At 29.5% G+C, this 23982-nt stretch overlaps 3 protein-coding genes across 3 annotated transcripts; 2 read left to right on the top strand and 1 right to left on the bottom strand.

Annotated features, from left to right (window-relative positions):
- Positions 1-3434: 3434 nt before the first annotated feature.
- On the top strand, positions 3435-8617 carry LOC101503134 (ran-binding protein 1 homolog b-like). The gene is made up of 4 exons (XM_004489866.4): positions 3435-3674; positions 3762-3913; positions 4012-4137; positions 8022-8617. Exons 1-4 carry the CDS (start codon positions 3523-3525, stop codon positions 8264-8266), a joined length of 675 nt encoding a protein of 224 aa, XP_004489923.1. The 5' UTR covers positions 3435-3522; the 3' UTR covers positions 8267-8617.
- Positions 8618-13662: 5045 nt separating this feature from the next.
- Positions 13663-14863, top strand: LOC101509883 (two-component response regulator 24-like). Its single transcript, XM_004489885.3, has 2 exons — positions 13663-13959; positions 14476-14863. The coding sequence occupies exons 1-2, from the start codon at positions 13675-13677 to the stop codon at positions 14647-14649; spliced, it is 459 nt and encodes a 152-aa protein (XP_004489942.1). The 5' UTR covers positions 13663-13674; the 3' UTR covers positions 14650-14863.
- A 5316-nt stretch (positions 14864-20179) lies between these two features.
- LOC101502811 (protein PIGMENT DEFECTIVE 338, chloroplastic-like) lies at positions 20180-23982 on the bottom strand. Its single transcript, XM_004489864.4, has 8 exons — positions 23845-23982; positions 22868-22942; positions 22713-22784; positions 22241-22321; positions 22041-22138; positions 21049-21174; positions 20663-20711; positions 20180-20572 (listed from the first exon to the last, which is right to left on the bottom strand). Exons 1-8 carry the CDS (start codon positions 23980-23982, stop codon positions 20414-20416), a joined length of 798 nt encoding a protein of 265 aa, XP_004489921.2. The 3' UTR covers positions 20180-20413.

The raw sequence follows: 23982 nt of genomic DNA, 5'->3' as shown, positions 1-23982 counted from the left end.
ATAAAAGTAAAAAATAAACCTATTCTAATCATTTTATATATATATATTTTTAAAATACATTTGGAAGATGAATATATTTAATTTGACTTTATCTTTTGAGATAAGTTAACAATATATTAGTATACAATATATTACTTGATTTTATCTCAATATATCAAAAAAATTGATTCGTGTGATTGGTAATGTGGCAATATATATATATATATATATATATATATATATATATATCAAATTTAATGCGGTTGAGTAAATGTGACAAGACAAACAAGCTAATGCATATTCAATTTACCAATCACACAAATCAATTTTTTTGATATTAAATTAATTTGTAAATTAATGAGAAAATTAATCAATTTACCAAATCATATTTAATTAGAAAATTAATTTTAGCAATTTATGATTAATCATTAATTTTGTACAATTTGGTAATAAATTGATTAATCGCAAATTGTCCAATTTGGTAAGTAGCAAATTTGGTAAGTATCGAATTAATTTTAGCAAATTGATTAATCATAAATTGCCATACTTTTTAATTATAATGATTTTTAATAATAATAATAATAACAATATAATTATTATTATTATTATTATTATTATTATTATTATTTTTATTTATTAATGTATTATTTATTATTATTATTTAATTTAATTATTTATTAATATATTTAATTCATATAATAATACATAAAACGGCAAAAAAAAAAAATCAACCCTAGTAGGAGGTTGCATCATGGGCCAGCGACCTCCAAGTAGGTTCAATTCAGAATCTTCTTCAGTTGGTCGCATCTTGGGCCCGCGACTTCCTATGAGACCCAAAAAGTAGAGCAATCTGGTATATAAATTTGAAAGTAGGTATTTTGGTTTAGAAAAAAGAAAAAGGGGATATATTGGTAAAAAATCCGAGAGAATATGTAAATTTTTCATTTATGTTTTGTTAGTAGTCCACCCCTCAAACACACTCTCTCCGTTATTTCGATTTTCATTTCCCTCGTAAAAAATAAAAAAAAAGAATCACATATTTTTCCTTTCCTCTTGGAAACTCTAGTTGTTGTGCCTCTTTCTTTCCCATTATCTTAGGGATGACAATTAAACTCATACCCAGTGGGTACCCGCAAAAAAAACCCACAATGGGTAGGGTAAAAACCCGCATAATGGGTATGAGCATGGGGACGGGTAATTACCCGCAAAATTAAGCGGGTATGGGTACTATAGTACCCGCCCCGCACCGCACCCACACTTATATAAATATATTATTTATTATATTAGTGTTTAGTTTAATTAATTGTTTTATTTTATGTTTTAACATCTATTAATATAATTGGACCATTACAATATTTATAATTGAAACATAAACGTTTGCAAATTTTTTAAGAATCAGATTATGATAAATAGGTAAATAATTGTGATTTTATAACTAATAGTTATATCTTATTAATCGTGACTTTATAATTATACTTGCAACTTTGTATCAATTATCTCAGATAATATTGTCGCATAACTTGCAATTTCACAAAATATTATTATGGATATTTAGTCATAGCATAACTTGAATAATTTTTAAATTTAATCACAATAATATCATTTATTTATCGTTTTTTTAGTTAAAATGTGGGTAACGGGTATTGGCACTTAAGTACCCAGAGGGTAAGGGTACGAGTATTAAAGTTAATACCCAAGAAGTACGAGCACGAGTATGGGTATTTTTTTAAATCGCGGGTATGGGGACGAGTACTATAGTACCCTACCCATTGCCATCCCTACTCTATCTCCAACTGCTATGACTTATTCTTCCTCTTCTTCTCGATTTGATAATTTCCCGCTCAAGTCCTTTAAATTTATTTATTTATTGAATGGATCATTTAAGTTACATTCGGTTAGCACAATTAATTTTTAAGTTATAATAAATTACGCGCACGGTCCTTTAAATTTGATAATTTTCTCAAATTACTGTCATAAAATATTAAGATTTAATCGAAACATCACATGTAATTGAGTGTCCTAGGTGCTTTGCATAAGGAGAAAGTTAAAGACACTAATTATGTAAATAAATATTTCTTACCTTGTTTTTAAACTATGTATATGTCTAAATGGCTGTAGAGAAAATCAAGAAATTTGGAGCATATTATTGTAACATTTGGTAAAGTTTCTAAATGATTAGTATGAGGGACATACTAGATAAGGAGAAAAAAAAAAGACAAGTAGAATAAAGAGAGTAAAAATATTTATTTTATGTCAAATCAACATTAAATGTAGTGTATAAAGACATTAAAACCTCCACAATTATTATCAACGATCAAAATATGAGATAAGGATAATTTTGATTTTTTTTTTCTTCGTGTATATACATTTCTTAAATTGTCTGTAGATTATCTTATGATATGATTACTTTTATCTTGACCATCAAATAGTAAAAGGTGAAGATTAATCGAAGAACTATTGAACAATGTACCACCTATAAAAGTAAATTCAAATTCATATTAGCCTATAATCAAAAGACATACATGTGCACTAACATTTCGACTTCAATGAAAATTCTAACAAAGTATCAACAAATTCACGTGCGTCCTACCACCAACCTATCTCGTGGAAATCACCATTGTCAATGTTACCTAGTCGTCTTGTATCCCCCCATTGAGAATTTTCTGAAGGCTAACTTTGAAGCCCATTTAATGAACGATCAAAGATGGGGTCTCAGAGTTGTCTTTTAGAACGCCAATATAGTTATCATTGCTGTTGCTACTTGGTTGATGGAAGACTTTGAGACGCGCTAGCTGAAACTATGGGAATCCTCAAAGTTGTGGAGTTAATCGGTTAATTTAGCTTGCACCCTGTTCTGATTAAGTTCAACTATTTGAGTCTAGTTTGTGCTCTTCATCTTTAGGCTAACCCTACTTTGTATTAGGGGATCATTAATTGTTAATGAGTGCATAATATTTGCTGTAACTTAGATAACTCTAGTTTTAGTTTTGTTAAGAAGGATGCGATTTAAGTTGCACATGGTTTGATTAAATTGAACCCTTTTAAATTTAACTTCACTTGGTTTGATAATAAGTTATTGCTCAATCGTCTCCATTTTTATTTATAAGATGTTAGCTTATACTGTTGCATTTCAATCATTTTTAGTAATTGACATTCGATAAAATGCCGAGAAAATGAGGAGAATTATTAAGCAAATACCTCGATAATTTACCTGTTATAATCAAATACAATCCTCTTGTGGAATGAGACTCTCTATCTTAATAAATAAAGTTATGAGGTGTTGTTTTAGAAAACAATGATCCCCCACAAAAATAACATGTTAGTCCACAACCATAGTTACTGTCCAACAATTGAATAAGATAGACGTGGCAATCATCCACCGGTTAATCCAAAAGACTGCGTAACTTTACAGCACTTTATCGCTGTATACAATCGTCCACTACTTTCTTCACCTTTTTATAACCTAAAAACCCTATTAACCCCTTCACTCTGTGTTTCTCTCACTACATTTTCTCTCTCTACATTTCATTTCCATCATCTAAAATGTCCACCAGCACCGAAGCCGAACACCACGAAGAGGAGGAAGTTCCCGCCGGTGACGACGAAGACACCGGAGCTCAAGTCGCTCCGATCGTCAGACTCGAAGAAGTCGCTGTCAGCACTGGCGAAGAGGATGAAGAAGCTATTCTCGACCTGTATGCTTTCTCTCTCACACAATTTTTCTTTCTCTTTTTTGTTTTTTGTTGTTGTTGTGATTTTTTGTTTGATTGGTTGATTTGTAGCAAAGCGAAACTATACCGTTTTGACAAGGAAGGGAATCAGTGGAAGGAACGAGGAGCGGGAACTGTGAAATTCCTCAAACACAAAGTTACCGGAAAAATTAGGCTTCTCATGAGACAATCGAAGACTCTCAAGATCTGCGCTAATCATCGTAGTCAGTATTTCTAATTGCTTTTGCTTTCGTTTTGCTTTTTTTGCTTTTTTTTTTTTTTTTAAATTTTAATTTGGTGTTTGATTGTTTGTTTTTCTTAGTTCTGCCTACAATGACTGTGCAAGAGCATGCTGGGAACGAAAAATCTTGCGTTTGGCAAGCGAGGGACTTTGCCGACGGTGAATTGAAACACGAGTTTTTCTGCATTCGGTTCCAATCAATCGAAAGTAAATATGCTAATTTTCATCTCTTTATTTTTTTTTTTTGTATTATTGGTAAAGTGTGTTTAGATTTGTTTGTTTCGTAAGTTATTTTAGTTTGATATTGCTTGGTGTGGTACTGATTAATCTATTTACATATACTATATCGCATTTTTTAACTATTTTATTGGTGCAAAGTATTACCGACTTTTTCTATGATAATACCTCGTGGAACTTAACTTTAGGGTCTGTTTGGTTCAAGGGGAGGGAAGGGATTTTAAATGATTTATGTGTATTTTGTCACCTATCCTCCCCTCCAAATCCCCCTAAAATGGAGGTAGAGCAAAATGAACTTTAGGAGATATTTTGCTTTCCTCGGGCTCCACTCTTCTTCTCTTCCCCTCTTAAAAACTGAACCAAACATATTTCATTTATAATATTCCCTCCCTCCCTCCATCTACCTCCAACCAAACAGACCTTTAGTGGGGTCTTTTCTCCCAACCACATTTTTTCATCTACAAGACTCGAACTCCAAATCTTGCTCAAAGGATTTGACTCACCAAACTTGCTATATTAGTAATTGCTATTCCTAGCAATTAGCCAACTAAGCAAAGTGTTTGTTCTGCACCCACTAGGTTGTTGCAACCTAAGTGTACTTGATTGTAACATTTCATTTTGTTTAAGGCATTTCGAATGTGGATGTTTGAGCTAGGTTTTTCTAAATGTTAGGAGTTCACGGCTCTGTGAACTCAACTTTAAGATGAACTTGTGGTTTTGTATCTTTGTGCTATTTTGTGAGAATCTTGTTGGGATAGTGGGCTTAGATCTGATTATAAGATGGGCTATTGGAGTAGCTTCTTCATGTATGATGTATCCCTTTGTCTATGTCTATTAATGTGTTTCACTTATTCATTTGGATATTTACAATCTTGCACAATAGGTGTTAGTTATGCTGTTGTGTTATTTGGTCAACCAATGATACAAAATAGGCTGTTTTCCAACTAACCACCTAACAACTAACTGCTGTATGACAGCTATAATAGCTATCAGCTACAAAATATTCCTACTCTTCCCCAGTATTTGGCACCCCTTTAGGAGGTTGAGACATTTCAGCATAGTCTTCCAAAAGCTGCTGTATTGCTGCTGGAATGGGTCCCGAAGTAGCCTGCTGATCCATTGTTCTGCAGTCAATGATAAATCCCTGTCCCTCCTTCCTTCAAAGCTCTTTTAATTAATTTTAACGAAGCTGCTGACTTAGTCAACTCTTGTTCAGCCTTCTATCTTCACCTTTATGGTCAACTTCTTGGAATTAGCCTTAATGTCTCCTAATTCTGCCAGCCAAGCTTAACCCTAATACAATGTCAATGCTTCCTAATCCAAACAAGTAGAAGTCTTCTTATCTTCATCTTCAATTTCTTGATCCGGGTCACTGCCAGATTCATGAGCGTCATCTCCATTATTCTCCATAATCATCAAGTGCTATTGTTTATTTTTTTCAAACATGGTTTTGTCCAAAATTTTTTAATCACAATTCACAATGCAAGCACTCTTCTTTCTTGATCTTTTCTCGCGCTTGGGTCAATCTTTGGTAGGTGCTCCTCCCACACTAGTTGTTCCCCGAGCCTTTGTTATTGACCAAAGCTTGTGAATCCATAATACTTGAGTCCACTTGTTTGTTAGGGTGCCAATCTTTGACCGTTCTTGGTCCAGAATACTCGAAAAGTTAATTATTGTTCTTGCCTCTAAGATTCTCGCCACTTTTTCCCACAGCCACATTCTTTTCTTCTATGTGCCGTACCTTGTTTGAGGTTCATACAGCCAAGCCTTTACATTGATTTCCTCTTTCAACCCATGTATAAAGATCTCTATCAAATAATGTTCATCAATCCCCTTGAAAGATCCTGCATATTTCTCAAATTTTGTGAGAAATTCTTGAACAGAGTTGTCTTGTTTGAGTTTTAAAAGAGATTGGAACCGGCTTGGGGTGCAATCCTCCTACCACTAAATCAGCCTAAGCATCTCCATCCACGTCTACCATACCGTCCTCCATTATTTCTTCGTGCTGCACTCGTCAAAGTCGAAAATACCGCCCCTACTTGGAAAACCATCCAAATGCATCATGTCCCTCGAAAATAGGAATTTTGAGCCTCTGCCATTTATGGACAGCGTTCGCATCCGAAAGTGTTTTGCCTCCAGATTCAATCTTGTTTTTGGGGTTTTGTTTCTTGTTCCGGTGTCTGGGAAACGTTGCCACGAGTTGAGTAACTTCTTCATTTTTCTATGCGGATCAGTCGTGCTTCATGATCTGCAATTCTTGTTTCCAGCGCAACGATCTCCACTGTCTTTTCCAATGTTATGACCCTTCTTTCCATTCTTGTGTTTCCCTTCCGCGGCATTGCTTCAAGATCAGAGTCTGATACCAGTTGATAGGAACTGGAACCAGAAATAGATGCAAGAACTGAATCGCAACAGGGTATCCCTTTGAACTCTTCATTTCTGAAAAGTAATCTCAGGTTATTTGAGGAACCTGAAAACCTTCTAATCCAACTGCTAATTGACAAAAACTGCTTCTCTACAATACATTCTCCTACTGCAGACTGTTTTCAACTAACCACCTAGCTACTAACTGCTTTATGACAGTTATAACAGCTGTTAGTTACAAAATATTCCTATTGTGCCCCAATATTTGGCTTCCTCCTTTCATAAACTTGCTTGATTGAGGTCGCTTTGTTCTATCATAATCCACCTAAAAAGTGTTTTACCTCAAACTTGGTTGCATGTGTGATATAAATTAATGTTGTTTTGATCAAATGGATATTATTTGTTAACTTCGAAACCATCTAGACTTTCATATCATCTATAGAGTTTCCCCATTAGCATCTCACTTGTCACATTATCAAAATTCAGTCTCAAAATTTATGTTGTCAATCTCAGATAGCGGCGCGGAGCGCCATACTCCAAAAATGAGATAGTGGGATGACCGCTATTGTGAAGGCCAAAAAACAGTATATAAACTAAACATAAAATGAAAACTGTAAACAAAAAACTTAAAAATAGCAAAATAATTTAAATTAAAGAGGTAATCACATTAGGGACAAAACAGAGGGCAAAACAGACTGGTTGCAAAGAAGAAAACAGAAGACTAGTAAGATCAAAAAAGAAAAACGAGCGTGTGTGAAGTGAAACAGAGGAAGAAGAAAACAAAACTAAGAAACTGAGTACACGATGCTGGCTGCGAAAAGGGGTTTTGTGATTTTATAATAATAATAAATAAAATAATTAGGTTAAGTGAGTTTGCATTGAAAAGACCCAAATACCCTTAATGAATAAATAAAAAATTTAGAAAAGCTGTGTTTTCCAGAAAACACAGGAACAGGTTGCATCGTGGGTTGGGCCACAACAGTGGTCCGCTATTAGAGCGCAATTCGAGGCCGCAAGTACCACACCCGTCGAAGGTGTTTCCACAGCCAGTAGCGTCGCAGTGAGTCTGTCCAATGCACTGGGATTCCGGGATTGCATACGATCTTGCCGAGATTGACAATAGGGATCAAAATATATAGGTGGGGAAAAGCCTGTCATTTTAAATGGGGGATTTAAATCGTGGATTTAGAATAGAAATAGGGGGACTAACAAAATCGCCAATGAAACAAAATACAAGGATCACAATTGCATTTAAGCTTTATTATTTTTATGTTAGCTTTATTTTGGAGAATAATTTTAGTGCTTATATGTAGTTTATTGCTGGTGTCTTTCCATTGCATTGCATACATTTCTCTATTTTAGGCTTACTGGTATATGGTTACAAATGCTACTTTTTGCGCTCTACAAAAAATATTTTTGTTCTTCTAGCTCATTAATTACTTAGTCTAAATGTACGGTATATATTAACTGTTATTTTGTCTTACTGTTAGATTGCAAAAAGTTCATGGAAACATTCGAAGAAATTGCTGAATCCCTAAAGAAAGAGGAAAACGAGGATGCATCTGCTGCTGCTGATATCCTTCAGAATTTGAGTGTTGAAGGGAGTGCAGATACTGAAAAGAAAGATGAAGAGAAGAAGTCTGAGGACAACACTAAGGAGCAAGAATCTGCACCAGAAAAAGAAAACAAGGAAGATTCAGAGAAGAAAGTTGAAGAGCTTGGTTCATCTGCTTGATTATGATATGTTCATATTTCCAACAAGGCAATATGACAAGCTTAGGTGGTTGACCTTTGTGCCACTCTTGTCAATACTCTCTCATAGTCCTACCCTTTAGATTGTATTGTTGCTACGTTATTGAGTAGTCCATATCATTTGTTGAGTTATTGTCAACAAGGTTTCAGTCAGGTTTGAATCATTAATATTGGTGCTTTCAGGGTCTGGGAGTTTTCGTGTTATTTTCATTCTATTCATGTATTTCTTGTCGAAATTTGAATGAGTCATGTTGGTGTCGGGAAGGTTGGGTGCAGTCGGGAAATAGTAAGTATAAACAAAGATTTTGAATGCAATTACATTCTATAGATTCAATTCACTGGTACATAACCTGCTTTTCTACAAAACCTGCTTTACCAAGTTCCCGTTTGCTCTTCTATATTAATTATTAAATTTCGTATCTATCTGTTATCTTTTATAAAATAAGAATATTTTTATATGGTGATTTTCTGTAACAAAATTTCCAAATTGATATGAATATTAGAATGAATTATGATGTATATTGTGGTGCCACATGTAAACATTAGCAAGGGCCGGCGGCTATCATGGATGCTAAATAAAAGTTACATCTAATAAATATGTAATTATTTTTTTTATAAAATTATATATAAACACTAAATCGTGTTGTCCATTAATGAATAATAATATCTGGTTATTTACAGTGCAGTGGATGTTAGTTTATGAGTTTTGTAAATAAATAATTAATTTACTTTTGTTCATAATTTACTTTTTTTTCTCTTACACTTTTTATAAAACATAAAGACTATTAGTATGAAATTTAATTCACCTTTTCTCAAAATAAAACATCATCGACTTATAAAATTGTGAGTATAAATTTAGTCTCAAACTTTTTAATACCTGTAATTCTCATAGTTATCTGAAAGTAAAAAAATAAGGATGAGACTTTATGATATCACTAATAAAAAAATTTCGTTAATAAAAGTAAACAAATAGCAAAAACTGTCATGTGACCGTCCAAATAGAGTCTTTTGAGAATATCAAATAAAAAAACATGTAATATAAAGATGTCAAAGCATTTGAAATGCTATAACAAACTCCTACAAACACAAAACTTCATAAAACTTTAAAAAAAATAATGAGTTACAAAACTCGTATATAAGTTGTTGGTTAGTAGTTCTTTCAAAAGGTTTGAATTTTAACAAAGGTCATAGGATATCCACATAGGTCTAAGAATAGTAATTATAGACAGCCATAACACATTACAAGAATAATTGTTAAAAGAGAGACACAATTTAATTGTTTTGAATTAGATTTGAGACTATTTGAAATAAGTTGAATAGTTGCTTTATTTTATTTTCCATAGGGATTGATAGGATCTATAACGGTAGTTATAGGTCTAATTAAATTTTATTTATAAAGTAATTGTGTTTTTGAGATTAATTACAATAGGAGTTTGCATGAGATTAATTGTCCAATGATTAATTAGTTTTATAATCAATCAAGAATAAAATTCTGAAAAGGAATAACCTTTTGAACCTAGGATATATCCAATCAGAAATTCTCATAACTAGTGAATAAGTTGTTTTCAAATTGATTAATACTTTTGTTCAAAACTTGTGATTTTACAACTCTATAAAATTTGAGATTTGGAATAACTTATGCAGAAATTTGTCTTCTAGATCATTTGCATTGATGACTTTATTTCAAAAGGCATATGCTCTATATTGTTTCGTCTACCAAATTCATCCAAAGTATCCCTTGATGGAGATGGTGGTGGAGCATCTCACATCTCTAGTATTTCTGGATTAAATTCAGTGATAGTCTCTTCTTCACGTATCATATTTCTTTCTTTATTTATTCTCTCTTTCTTATCTTCTTTCGATTAACTTATGTAGTTTTTTCAATTTCTTGGTCGTCAAAGAGAAGTTCAATTGATGTTTGACCTCACATGCATAGTTAGAGAAATTATAAGCAATGAAGTAATTTAAAAATTGAATTAATAAGAAAACAGAAATCCGAATACCTCCAAAAATTTGATAATATTTCGACAAGTGTACTAAATTGTTACAAATAATAAATGGTAAAGGATCATGTGTTGAAAAATATTTGATTTGATGGTTGAATGTAAGCAATAATGAAAATATGGAAACTGAAATTTCTAATAATAAAGAGCATTAGGCATGAATATATTTTGAATTCAAATTTTAGCAAGTAAAACTGTTTGTGGCATCAGGTTGGCTAGTGTCAGCATACAGTCAATGGTCTAATTAAGTGATTAGAGATTATAACTTTGATGCATGGAAGTTAAAGATGATTTATATATTTGTTTGCTTGTGTGTGACACATTCTCTATCTATTTTACCTTTTTATTATTTTTTATGATGTGCACATGCATCTTTCCATACGTTTTCTTTGAACTTTGTATATATGCTATATGTTAGCATCCATCCGAGTAGATGATAGAACACTCTAAAGTAATTTAGATATCATTTATAAAAAAGAGGATGATATTGTATAAAATTTTGATGTTGAATGTGGGGTCACCACATACTCTTGAGAACTTTACAAATATCCAACAATTATCCATATTTTTTATAATCGAAAATTAAGCTAGTTAGAGATTTCGAATTTCTCAAAATAAAGAGTAAAAATAAGAAGAAAAACTATATCAAAATTTTATGATTAAAGAATAATATTTAAAAGATATATAATTTTAATAAAGTGTAAAATTAAAAGGAAAAAACTACACTAAAACTTGATATATATTCTCTTTTTCTACATATTTGTAAAACTATATGACATACATAAAATATATAGTAATATACAAAGTAATAAATAATATTAATATATATAATAATTTATTTTATGTAATATATATTTATAAATATTTATGTGTTATATAATATTATAATAGTTATATATTACATATATAGAATATAATACTATATATAGAGAGAATTTAAAATTATTATATTATATATCATTGTGATATATAGTACATTGTTATATATTTGTGTGTTTCTATACCCAAAGAAAATTACTTGTGGTGTGAAACACTAATATTATAATAGCTTTTTTTTTATTTATAAATTTTTGTTCTTCACAAAATGACAAAATGTTATAATAACTGTATATTATATATATACAATATAATACTGTACACTTAAAAAAATAAAATTACTAACAATATACTTTTTTTTATTGGTAGAAATTTATGTGGGGCCACATCAATTTAATGAGTTCTATTAAAAAATTAATGAAATATATATTAGAGAGTGTGTTGATAGTATTTTAAAAAAAATATTATATATAAATATATATATATATATATATATATAAATAAATAAATAAAAGCATGTTCAAAATATATAATAAACAATATATCGTACTATATATACTATTATATTATATAAGTGTTTTACGCATATGTATCCGTATTTATATTAAATGCTACAGTGCAATATTATAATACAATAATATATCAATCTCTCTCTTTATATATATATATATATATTGTTTTTTTTTCATTTTCATGTTCAATAAACACATTAAAGAGTTATTATGTTCACTATAACTTAAAACTTTCATGTAATTAATGTTGTATTAAACACACTCTAAAAAGAATATTAGAAAGAATGTTTAAGTGACATATATATATTTTTTTTCTGTCATAAAAAGTGGCACATTTTTTATATATTGTCTAAAAAAGTATCGTACATTTTTTGCTAGAGGATATGGTAAGAGATAAATTTCTATATAATTGATATATTATTATTATTATTATTATTATTATTATTTTACAAGAATTTTTTTTATGTAATGCAATTAAGACTAAGATAAGCATATTCATTTCTATATGAACTAACATTGCACAAGTTTTTTTACATATATTTTTTTTATCAAATCATACCATCCTGATGTCACTTGGTTTGGTTAGTTTTAAAAAAAAAATCATCAAATATGTATATTGTGATGTGTTATTGGATCCTTAATTCTATAAACTCTAATATCATATATGTCATCGTTTATTAAATGTGAATATAATAATATGTTGGTCGTCGCGTATTTAATGTGAATATGAATTTATAAATGTGTAACTTTTCTCATTTCTCCTTTAAATTGAAATTTGATTTACGACATTACAAAACAAATTTGATTTACGGTATATAAAATATTTTGATCATTAATTTTTTTTAATTTGTTCACTTAATATTGCTATGGTATCTATTAAAGTTGATTAATTAAATTAAAAAATTTATTACATTTATCTATTCAATTTTGACTCAATAATTAAATAATTGTTTTCATTCTTAAAATTAAATTTTAATTTTAATCAAAATCATAACAAAAAATTTCATTTCAAAAAAGGTTCAAAAGATAAAACTTAAAAATTTGATATTATTAAATTTAAAATATAGTCAAACTCATTCATAGATTACATGTTATTCAACTATTTGTAATTTAATTTGATACTACCAAAACATGTTAATTTTCAAATGTACCATAGAAGTTCCCTTGATTTAATATTCACAAAAATGAAATAAATATGTGTATCACATTTTTAAAATATATTTTTTAATATAGTCACTTATTTTATTTTTGGAAAATGATAGAAAAGAAAAAAATTCTCAAAACATTGTCTATATAAACCTTCTAAGTCCCACTTGGTTTGAAGATATAAGAATTTTGACAGATCTATACAGGCAAGTTTTCATGTAGATTTTTATAAGCTGCTTCCTAATTATTAAGCTTCATTTTGTTTTTTTAAGCCTAATAACTTGCAAGCTATGCAAAATTCTTTTGATCTCATTTTCAATTTTTTACTACCCTTTTCCATTGAGATTTCTTGTAGAGATCACCAAACTTTGAAAGCATTTCTTTTATTAACTGTTATTTATACCATGTAATGTTTTTTTTTTTCCAAAGGAAAGTTGAAGTAATTCTTTTAGTAGTGTAGTTGTGGTTCATAGATTTCTTAAGGTTAACTACCCTTATTTTATTTTAATTTTTTGTTTTTGTTACGTGACTTATCTCTTATTTAAAGTATGTCTTATGAGTTGAATATTTTATTTTAAGTAAAGTTTTATTTTAATTTAAATAAAAAAATGTTGAAGTAAATTTCTACCTTAATTTCCAAAATCAATTTTTTGCACATATATTTATTTTATTTTTTATTAAAATATTTATAAACCTAATTAATATTCGTCTTCGTAATAACGAAAATTACAGTTGAAAAGAAATTCATCACTAAAATTAGTGAATAAATTAAAGACAAATTTCATATTTTTATCCTGAATCATCTTTTGGTAATTTAATTTATTATTTTTTATAGTAGCAAGTTTTTGGTTCCCACCAATATTATAATTATATAGAAATATTTTTTTGTGTGTGTGCAGAAACATCATAAAAAAATGAATTCAGGAACGACAGGGTATAAACGACAGAGAAGGGCTGTGGAGAAAAAAATGTCAGTAAAAAAGCGTGAAATAAAGAACAGTTGTTATCCCAAAAACGCATTGGTAGTGGATGAGGTGACTGAGCCTAGGCGTTTGGTGCAACATTTACTTGAATCACTTTCCTTTCAAACTGTGGCTGCTTATAATTCTCATGAAGCTATACAAATTTTGTATAATTCTCGTATACAATTTGACTTTATATTTGTTGATTTTGATTTGTCCATAACCCCTGGACCTGAGGTATCAACTATTTCTTTCTTTATTATTTTTTCTTTTTTTGTCTATAAATTAAAATAATATAATTAATACTAGAAAATCACACAACTGTGCGTTTTAAGTTCAAATATAATATGAACATTTGTTATAAATTAATTAATTGAGGCATGGTTTAATAGAAAATCAAATAAAAATAACGTAGTTAATATTAAACTATATATAGCTTTTTTTTTTACGAAAAATGATTGTTTTTTAATTGAATTTTAAGGCCGGCAAGAGTTGGGGAAAATCTCAAGACTAAAAAAAACGCTTCTAGATATAATTAAAAATTACTAAACAAGAAAGTTCGCATGACGACATCAATGTGAATTAGATTATGTCTTTCTAGAATATGATTTGAATTCTTATTGACTAATCTTAATTGACAATGTTGACCTATATGGTGATGTTTATTTTACTTAAATAAATCTTGATAGTTAATAATAGTTTTCTAGATTAAAATTGTATGAATAAAACGATTTGTGAGTTGATTTTATGTAGCTGGTGAGGCGCATACGTGCGATGGGTATAAGGAGCAAGGTGGTGGGTATGTGCACAAATTACAGTGATGCTAATTGTCAAATGTTTCAAGAGGCAAGAGCTAATGCCACAGTTGCAAAACCTTTGAACCGACAAACTCTTGAAATTGTCACTGGAATCCTTGCCATCATATGAATCTAATGTTCCTTTTTATTGCTATGATGGTGAGTTATATTGATCATCTAGAGCCACTGTACGGTACAACAGTTTGTAGAATGTCATATTTTTTAAATACGACGATTCTATGAGTTGATGTATTGTGCAATGGTTATAGAAGATCTAAATTTTTATATATTTTGTTGTTTAGTTTGGTTTGTATTAGTGCTGAAGAAGCATAAATTAGAAGACATTGACTATTTGAGTTTAAATAATAATTAATTTTAAATGTATGTGTTTTTTAAATATTGATTCTAGGTTTCTAGCACATTTTTTCAATTGAAAATGCATACGTAATGTGTTAAATATATATTGAAATATTAAAAATGATTTAGAAATCAGCTATAGACTTGGTTACTTGTGCAAGCGTTTGAGAAACAATATTGACTTATTTCCAAACAAACTCAACATGCGCATGATGTTTTCTATGGAGTGATATGTCATCACTTGTAATTAGCACAAACCAAGTTAATTTGTAATATTTATTTAATGTTTGTTTTAATGTCTAATTGTTAAATGTTATTTCTAAAAGAATATTTTTTTTTATTTAATATGTAAATGATATTATTAATTACTATAATTTTTCGTCCTTTGTACGAAAGTGAAGTTTTATGTCGTAATCTTGAAAAATGCATAAATTTATAAAAAGTTGTCTAAATGTAATCACATTAGAATTGAAAAAGAAGTTAGAGATAAAATATCAAGAAAAAAGGTGGATTTGCAATATTTTTATTGTATTGTGAACTTATCGAAACAAAGATAGAATATAGAAGAATAGAGATGAAGAGAGAAGAGAGGATTGAATAATATTATTATATAATTTTTGTTACAATGTTAGCCATATTCATAGGCATAAAGAAATAGACATTCACTAATGAGCCTAATGGATCCAATTTTCATAACATTCTCCTCCATCTAATATATGTCTCATTAAAACCTTACTATAAAACCAGGTGGGATAAACTTCTAATGAAGAAAAAAAAAGTACAATATCATTTTGTAAATTACATGGTGTATTTATTTATACCTTTAACCATACAAATATCTTTGACACGACAACGGTCAAACTTTCGTACCAGTTGCTCGAAATTCTATTTTGGAATGACTTTGTAAAAATGTCTGCAAGATTATCACACAAACGAATTTGTTGAATACTTATCGTTCTACTGCAAATCATGGCTGAAAAAGAATTTTGGAGAAATATATTTTGTTCGATCTCCTTTAATATATCATTCCTTCAACAATTGAGCAATACATGTAGTATTATCTTCATAAATGATTGTTGTATCCATTCTTTCGGTATAAAAACCACAATTTTCTTGTATATACCCAAACACATTATCTATTTGGCTCATGTAGTGCTAAAAGTTCTGCATTATTTGATGAAGTCGTTATAATATGTTTTATGGAACTCCATGATATGGTTGTACCTCCACTTGTAAACAAATAATCTGCATATGCAAAACCAACTAATTCTAGTTTGGGCAGTTTGGAATAGAATAAACCCATATTCGTTGTATTTCTAAGGTAAAGTATATGCTTAACTCCGTTCCAATGTCTTTGTGTAGGAGAAGAAATATATTTATTTTGATTAAATCATCTCTTCAATAATTTAAATTGTATGTCTCACGAAAGTTAAATCCTTCAAGGAGTTTCTTATAATCATCACTATAAAGTGAGTCATACAAATTTGTTGTAACACATATTTTAAATAGAGTCTTTGATGGCACTTTAATCAATTATGAAAAGATTATTGAAGATGAATATGTATTTTCTCCTTCTTAATTTTTTTAATCGGATCAAAAATCAACTATACTTAATTAGCTTCACATTTTTAGATGTGCAAACTACAAGTCCAAAAGCTTTTCTCTTTGCAAAGCGAGTTTAATTTAACTACAATTGATTTTTTTTCTTCTCTTTTCAAAGCATTTCTTTGTCTATAATCTATAATAGACTTTAGTTCATGATTGTCATTATTATTGATCATATTTAGCACTACATTCTATGTAAAAATATTGTCAACATTGACTTCTTTTGGTTCCATCATATTCGATTCATGACATAATTTATTGAGATATCTTTATTTTCACAAATTTCAGATACCTGATCAGTTTTTTGAGAACTGGAAATCAACTATGTCAAATTACTCTTTTTGAGTTTTTATATCCTCACTTGGGTCACCTTTTTTCTTTTAGCTTCATTTCTTGTTTGATGATTTTTATCTTTGGATTTGATTGGTCTCCCATGCTTCAGACGCGATTGAGACTCATTTGCAATATTATAGTTTTAACGTGGACATCTATTTTGATATGAACGTTAGCAGATGTATTAGTCTTGCTTAACTTTGCAAATGCATTATGTTTTGAAATTCTTGTTCATATTGATGTATACGAGGATTAATATAAGATAATAATTTATTTCAAGTGATTCATTTGAACTTTTATTCACATTTTGAGCTGCTTATTCTCTTTCTCTAATGTTGAAAATTTTTATTTTATTTTTTTTATACATAATAACATAACAAACAAACAAAATTGGTTAGTATGAGCTCATTATATGGAAAGGTGATTCATATAATTTTTTTTAAAACAAAATAAAAATATATTATTTTCTATAGAAGGTCGTTGATTGAAAATCCTCCTACTATTGTTAAAAATAATAGGATATTTTAGTATTTATTTTAAAAGGTAAAGGTATATTGGTAATTTTATTATAAAAAAATAAAATATTTAAAAATAATCTATCATAACAGACAACAAAATTCTATCATACGATGTTAAATTATTTAATTAAATTTTCAAACTTTATCAAACGTAAAAAAAAATATTAAATCATGTCTTAAAAATTGTCTTATGATGAATGATAACTTAGATTCACGTCTAATACTTTTAAGTATGTGAAGAGTTTCACATTTAAATAGGTTAGGTCAAGTTATACTTTATAAAATATAGATCTAATCTACGTTAAAAATGTTAGACCCAAGTTTGACGTAATATCTTTTAAAGACCAATTGTTAATCAAAGTGTCACTTAGTCTAAAAATCTATTTAAAAATATATTTCACTATTATGTTATTATGTTATGAAAGTCTATATACTCAATGTTAGACTTTTGTAGTAATAAGTTAGCATATCAACATAATATATAAGAGTATCTATTGTGATATTACATTATATTTCAATTCTATTTTATAATAATAGTATTTTTAAATATGTCAAATATTGATATAGATCAATATGTTTAAATTATAAATAAAAAAATAGTAAATCATAAAAATATAAATAAATTTTGTTAAATCATAAATTTACTATTTTTTTATTTATAATTTAAACAAAATTTATTTATATTTCATTAGATAGTTTGATTCAAAAAAAAATATTAAACAAGCCAACATGTTAAATCTAAAAGAGTTTGAGTCTGGCTTTCTTAATTAAATAGACTTTCCGAAAAACTTTGATCCCACTTAATTATACATAAAAAAAAAATTGGGAGTTTTTTTTCTAATCTCCCAATACAAATACATAAAAATCCACTTCCAAAACTTAGTTATATGCAATTGTGTGTCAAAATTACACGAAAACCCATGTTTTTTGATCTAACGGTCCAAAACACATGTGATCTTTAGAAGCATTTTTTTATTATAAGATTAAAGTTGAAACTTCAAAACCCTAGTTACAGTAACAAAGGACGCAATTTTCCCCTTTTCATTCTCTCTCTTCACCGCCATCTTTCTCATGTTCCCCTTTCTTTCTTCTTTTTGGTATATAAGTTATTCAATGCCTCATCTTTATCATAGTTATGGAATATTTTAATCTAATTAAGTTATGATTAAATCATTTATACTTTCTGATTGAAGGTGTGTGTGTTTCAATGCTTCTTTTTATTTTGTTATTTTCATGTTCTATATTTACTGCTATATTAATTTCTTGTTTAATTTAAAGTTCAATGTCTCTGAAATTTGAAGTGATTTTGTTTGTTATTTGCAACATGTGTTTTTCACAAAATGTTAATTATATCCTATGCTCTAATAATTTAAATTTTTCCATAAGTCTTCTATGCTTTTTAATTTTTTTAAAAAATATAAAACCAAAAGCACACTTTATGAACTACAAATTGTGCAAATGAGTTCTCTGTGCTTTGTTTTACTGCCCAATGATGAACAAATAGACTATTGAGTGCTTACATCACTACATGGATTTGTTCATAGCCTAACCTGCACCATTGTCTTCACAATTTCCTCTCTCTCTCTCTCTCACTCTCTCTCTATCCATTTATATATATAAATGGACATATTTATTATTTATTTATTCATTTATTTATTCAAATGGTGCACAAAGGCTGTTAATGAAACCAGTGTTGTAAGCTGCAGATGATTTATACTTAACAATGAGATCTGAGGGCTCTGCATTTTTTTTGAGTAAATGGTTATTTTGGTCTTTTAATGTGTGGCACTGTTACAAAAAATCATTGAATTTATCAAAATTAAATATACTAATATATTTTGTTAGTCATTTTGATCATCAAATTTTACTTTAGTTGGTCAGTTTAATCATAATATGTGTTTTTTGTTGGTTAATTTTGTCTTTATAATGATTAACATAAGAGATATTGAGGATCTATTTGAATGTTTGGAATACTCAAGAGATGAAATTATGTTGTTATAATCAAGCAGCTTTACATATAGGCTCCAATCCATTATTTCATGAGAGAAGTAAAAAATTATTATCATTTTGTTTGAGAAAAAGTTATCTCCAAAGAAGCCATCACTCAGGCTATGTTTGGATTAGTGGTATTAGATGGAATGGAATAAGTTTATGTTTCATTGTTTAGATTGGCAAAAAGAGAATGGAACGGAGTGGAATACAATGGAATGTGTTACATCTTATTCGGTCACTTACTCTCATTTTGTTCCCCTCCGGTTTGGAGGAATGTGATGGAATATTTATTGCATTCTAAAATATCCAAACAATGGAGTGAATATTTTGCTCCATTATGCTCCACTTCATTATGCTATGCTCTATTCTGCTCATTTTAAAATATCCAAACATAACTTGAATCTATTAGCTCCAATGATCTACTAGCCGATATCTTTACAAAATTTATAAAGGTGCCAAGAATTCAATGTATTTCCTACAAGCTTGGAGCATTCAATTTGTATACTCAATCTTGAGGGGGAGTCTTTGAATTATTGTTAATGTTGAGAGTTGCAGCAATTAGATTCACCTACATAGTCATATACCTTGGAACTATCACTCATGCACTTTGGTAGTAGTAATATCATTAATTTCCTTTGCAAATTATTATATTTATTGTTTAAGAGTGTATAAATAGAGGATATGCTAAGTGTAAATGATTCAAGCGTTTCTCATTTTATTGATTGTAACTTCTGATATTCTCTAATGGATCTTTTACAATGTATAGTGAACTTGTATTAACTTGATCTGACATGTCTGCGTAAAATTTGTTTACACTATTAATACATAGTTATTTAAATAAAAAACTTATAAATCTACACATAAAAAGACAAGCAACTTTATTAAACAAACAAAATATAAAAGTGAAAAATAAACCTAAAAACAATAATGCTTTGATGATCTATAAGTTTTGTCTTGTATGCCAAAACCAACTAATAAAGAGATTATAACCACTGAATCAATAATACCCCCTGCTTTGGAACCATGACTGAGTTCCATGTAAAATAGAGATTTATTTATGCTTTCAAGCTTAACTTGTTTTCATTATTATCACTTCTCAAACTTGAACCACTTCCAGTTAGCATAAAGTGCTTGATTTTCAAAAGGAAAGGCACTCTTTGAGAGAGGTTCTGATCCTTTTGTGATAAAAGCATGAGGTAGCTTTTCTCTGTATTTCTTTGCCATCATATCTGCCTCCACAAATACTCTCTGTTCACACAAAAAAGAAACAAACATCTCTGAATAACAATCCGACTTTAACTGAAGAACTTTATTAATAAAAAAATAATAATTAAATACCTCTTTATTTGATAGAAATAGGCCAGGTTCGCTTTCGAGCTCTGCAATGCTGCATAACAAGAACACAGATAAACATCATCGCCAATTTCAGATGTTCAGTTCTAGGCGTAAAGTAGTATATATGGATCTATGTTACAAGTTGGTTTTGCGGGGTTGAGTTAGACCTAGATCTCAAATTCCAAATGGCAAAATACCAAATTCAACTGTAAAATAGCAATTGCCTTGACATAAAAATTAGTTGTTGTTTTCTAAATGTTGGAAGGGTAACAATTGAAATCTTAGGGAATGTTTACTTTGTGAAAACAATTGAAACTTTAATTAGCTTGGAAGGTTTATCCTTATTCATTAAATACCCCCAAAGTACACAAAAGCAAGCAATTCATTACCTTAAAGAAATTTTATTAGGAAAAGCTGATTTCACCACAAGAACTTTCACCTTCTCATCAACAAAAAGAACGTCACTGACGGAAGTAACTTCAGCTCGAGTGATATTTGAAACATGCAACAATCCACTGTAAGGTACCCGACAGAGTAATTTTAAACTTTCAAGCTATGCAAACACACATATGATAATCTCAATTGTTTTACGTCTCAAAGTAGATATTCAAATCTTGATAATAGCAAGAAGAACATAAAAAAGTAAATTAGCTTAAAAACAAAAACAGTCAAGCCAGATTATCAAGAAAACCAACTTTTTCCACACAAAAAAGATTGGTTTGTGCATACAAAAGAAAATTATGCTTTTATACGGGCTGATGCAACTTATACTTGTTACTTCATTAACCACTAACATAATTAAGGGCTCATTTACTTTCCATGGTTCCTATTTTCATTTTCACTTCAACTAAAAAATATGTAGATATAATATTCTTCTCACCATTTTCTTTTACAATATTTGAAAACAGAATTGAAATTTTGAAAATGTTAGAACATTGTTTTCATTGTTTCTAAAAATGCATTCTTCATAGTTTGTCTTTTATTTTCTCTCAATCACAATCATTCACTAGATGAGTCTTCTATCTCCTTGTTAACAATTTAAAATGAACATATAATTTTAGAAAATGAAAACATAAAATAATTTCACAAAGTTGGCCTAAACTTTCAATGTGAAATGCATCAATACATGCGAATAAGTTAAGAGACTAAATGGATTGGCTTATTTGAGTTTAATACTAGTATAAGCACTTGTTTATCAAAACAATTTATAACATGTCTATAAACAATTTTCAGCTTATTTTCAAACTATCCTACAAGTCACATACATAATTAGTTTTGTTTGTTTGACAGTGTAAAAAGTTTTACACCAAAAATTTATCAAAATTAAACTCTAAAAAAAGAAGCATGAAGAGTTAGGTATCTATTGCAAGCTGTCACTCACCTTCTATTTGTTTCTCCTATTCTTATTTGGGCTCCATAAGGAAGAATATTTTTCACAGTCCCTTCAAGAAGTGTTCCTTCTTGAAGATATAGCTTTTCCTGCAACATCTTATCGATTAGACAACAGAATTGAAATTTGAAACTAATAACTGCAAAATTGAAACAAGGCAACAAGATGGACATATTTTAATTAGTACTGACCCAAGCTTCCTTCTCACTAAGTATCACATTGTTTTTATCTTCATCTACTTCCATAATTTGTACATGTATACAATGTCCTACCTGCATCGTTATTATTAAACAGTTGTAACAAGGAAGAGAAAAATGTTAGACTACCAACGACGAGCAGAGAATCCCTGTTGCGTGGCAAAATCGACTGTATTGATGTTTACAGATGTCTTAATTGCATTTTTATATTCAACTAATCTAATCGACATTACATAGCTAGCTTATTGTTTATCAAATTTTTAAAATGTTTACATAACGACGTGAAATAATATTAGTAAATTATGTTTGCATCAAAACAATAGCTCAAGTCACATATCTCATTTTCTACTAATATTTATTTTATTCAAAATATTTCATGATCTAAGTTTATCAAGTGACGAAAGAAATGTTGTTCGATGCTGAATCACGTGATAGAAGAGAATACAATCATAGTGGTAAAACTCACATTTTCTTTCAAATCAGTAAAGCTATTTACTTTTTTCACAAGCTCCGCTTTCGGCAAGAAAGCTCGCAAACCCTGCAGATCGAAATTTCAACAAGAGATAAAGATTTGCTCAAATGCTGCAACATGAACATAAATAACCAGGTCAATGCATCGACCTCGATCCTTGTAATCAGGCCCTTAGTATTCCACTCGTTAATTCTGACCTCTATCGGTTCATTTAGCTGTTTTATCTGCACCAAACATTCAAATCAGATGATTTCAATCTCATTAGCAAGAGGAAAGATTATTTTAAGTTGTAGCTGTCGAAACTGATTAAGGCAATAATGTGGCATAAAATCATGGTTTTTATTTTGTTATCACATACATTTCCTCGGTGTTATCAAATAGCCCCTATAGCGTTATAGCAGAGCACAATTTGAACAAATCGCTATTACTCCGCAATACACTATTTAGTACAAAGTATTGTCAAATAGCCACCATTGCAGCACTATAGCACAGGATAGCGGAATTTGAACAAACCACTAAATTCCACAATTCGCAATTGACAACACTGCATTTCCTCACTGCCTATAAATACATTTGTGCAACTTCTCGATGATTTACATTTCCGCAATGGTAAAACACCATGGCTGCACCATGACGGAAATTTGACAGCACAGCCCAAATAACTAATTAAGTTAAACTAAATAACTAACCAACTAACTCTAACACCATTAACTAAGAAACCTATCAAAAAATAGGTCATTTGAACGCATTGCTACTACGGTTTGTGGTTTCAGCACAACGGAAGAAAGATAAATTCATGAATATTTCAAGTTTTTAAATCAAACAGTTCAGCTTGGTTATAAATTGTTCATTGAAATGGAAATCTAATAATCAAATCCTATCCAATTATAAAAAAAATGGACTAAAACTACGGTTCAATTAAGTTTAATTCTAAGTTTTGTCTATACTTCAAACAATATGTTCCAATCAGGTTTTAAATAGCAGTTGCAATAACATCTGTGATCCTTAAAATTACATAGAATCAAGATCAAATGTGGCCCACATCGCAATCACATACCTTTATTTAAAATCCTAAGTCCAATCATCCTAGCAAAACACAATTGATAAACGAAAGAAAGAGAGAAACCTGCCTCAGTCGATGCCATGCGATTCTTTGAAAGAGCCTTCGACTAGAGAGCAATGGCCTACCTGTAAGTGTTCTACCCAAAACCTCAGCAAACAAAATGGTTCCAGTCTCTACAACATCACTCATTCCTTTCACCAT

This window comes from Cicer arietinum, chromosome 2, assembly GCF_000331145.2.
Source record: "Cicer arietinum cultivar CDC Frontier isolate Library 1 chromosome 2, Cicar.CDCFrontier_v2.0, whole genome shotgun sequence".
In the NCBI taxonomy this organism is placed as follows: domain Eukaryota; kingdom Viridiplantae; phylum Streptophyta; class Magnoliopsida; order Fabales; family Fabaceae; genus Cicer; species Cicer arietinum.
The sequence above is the reverse complement of the archived record's forward strand: the minus strand, read 5'-3'. Positions and strand labels throughout refer to the sequence as shown.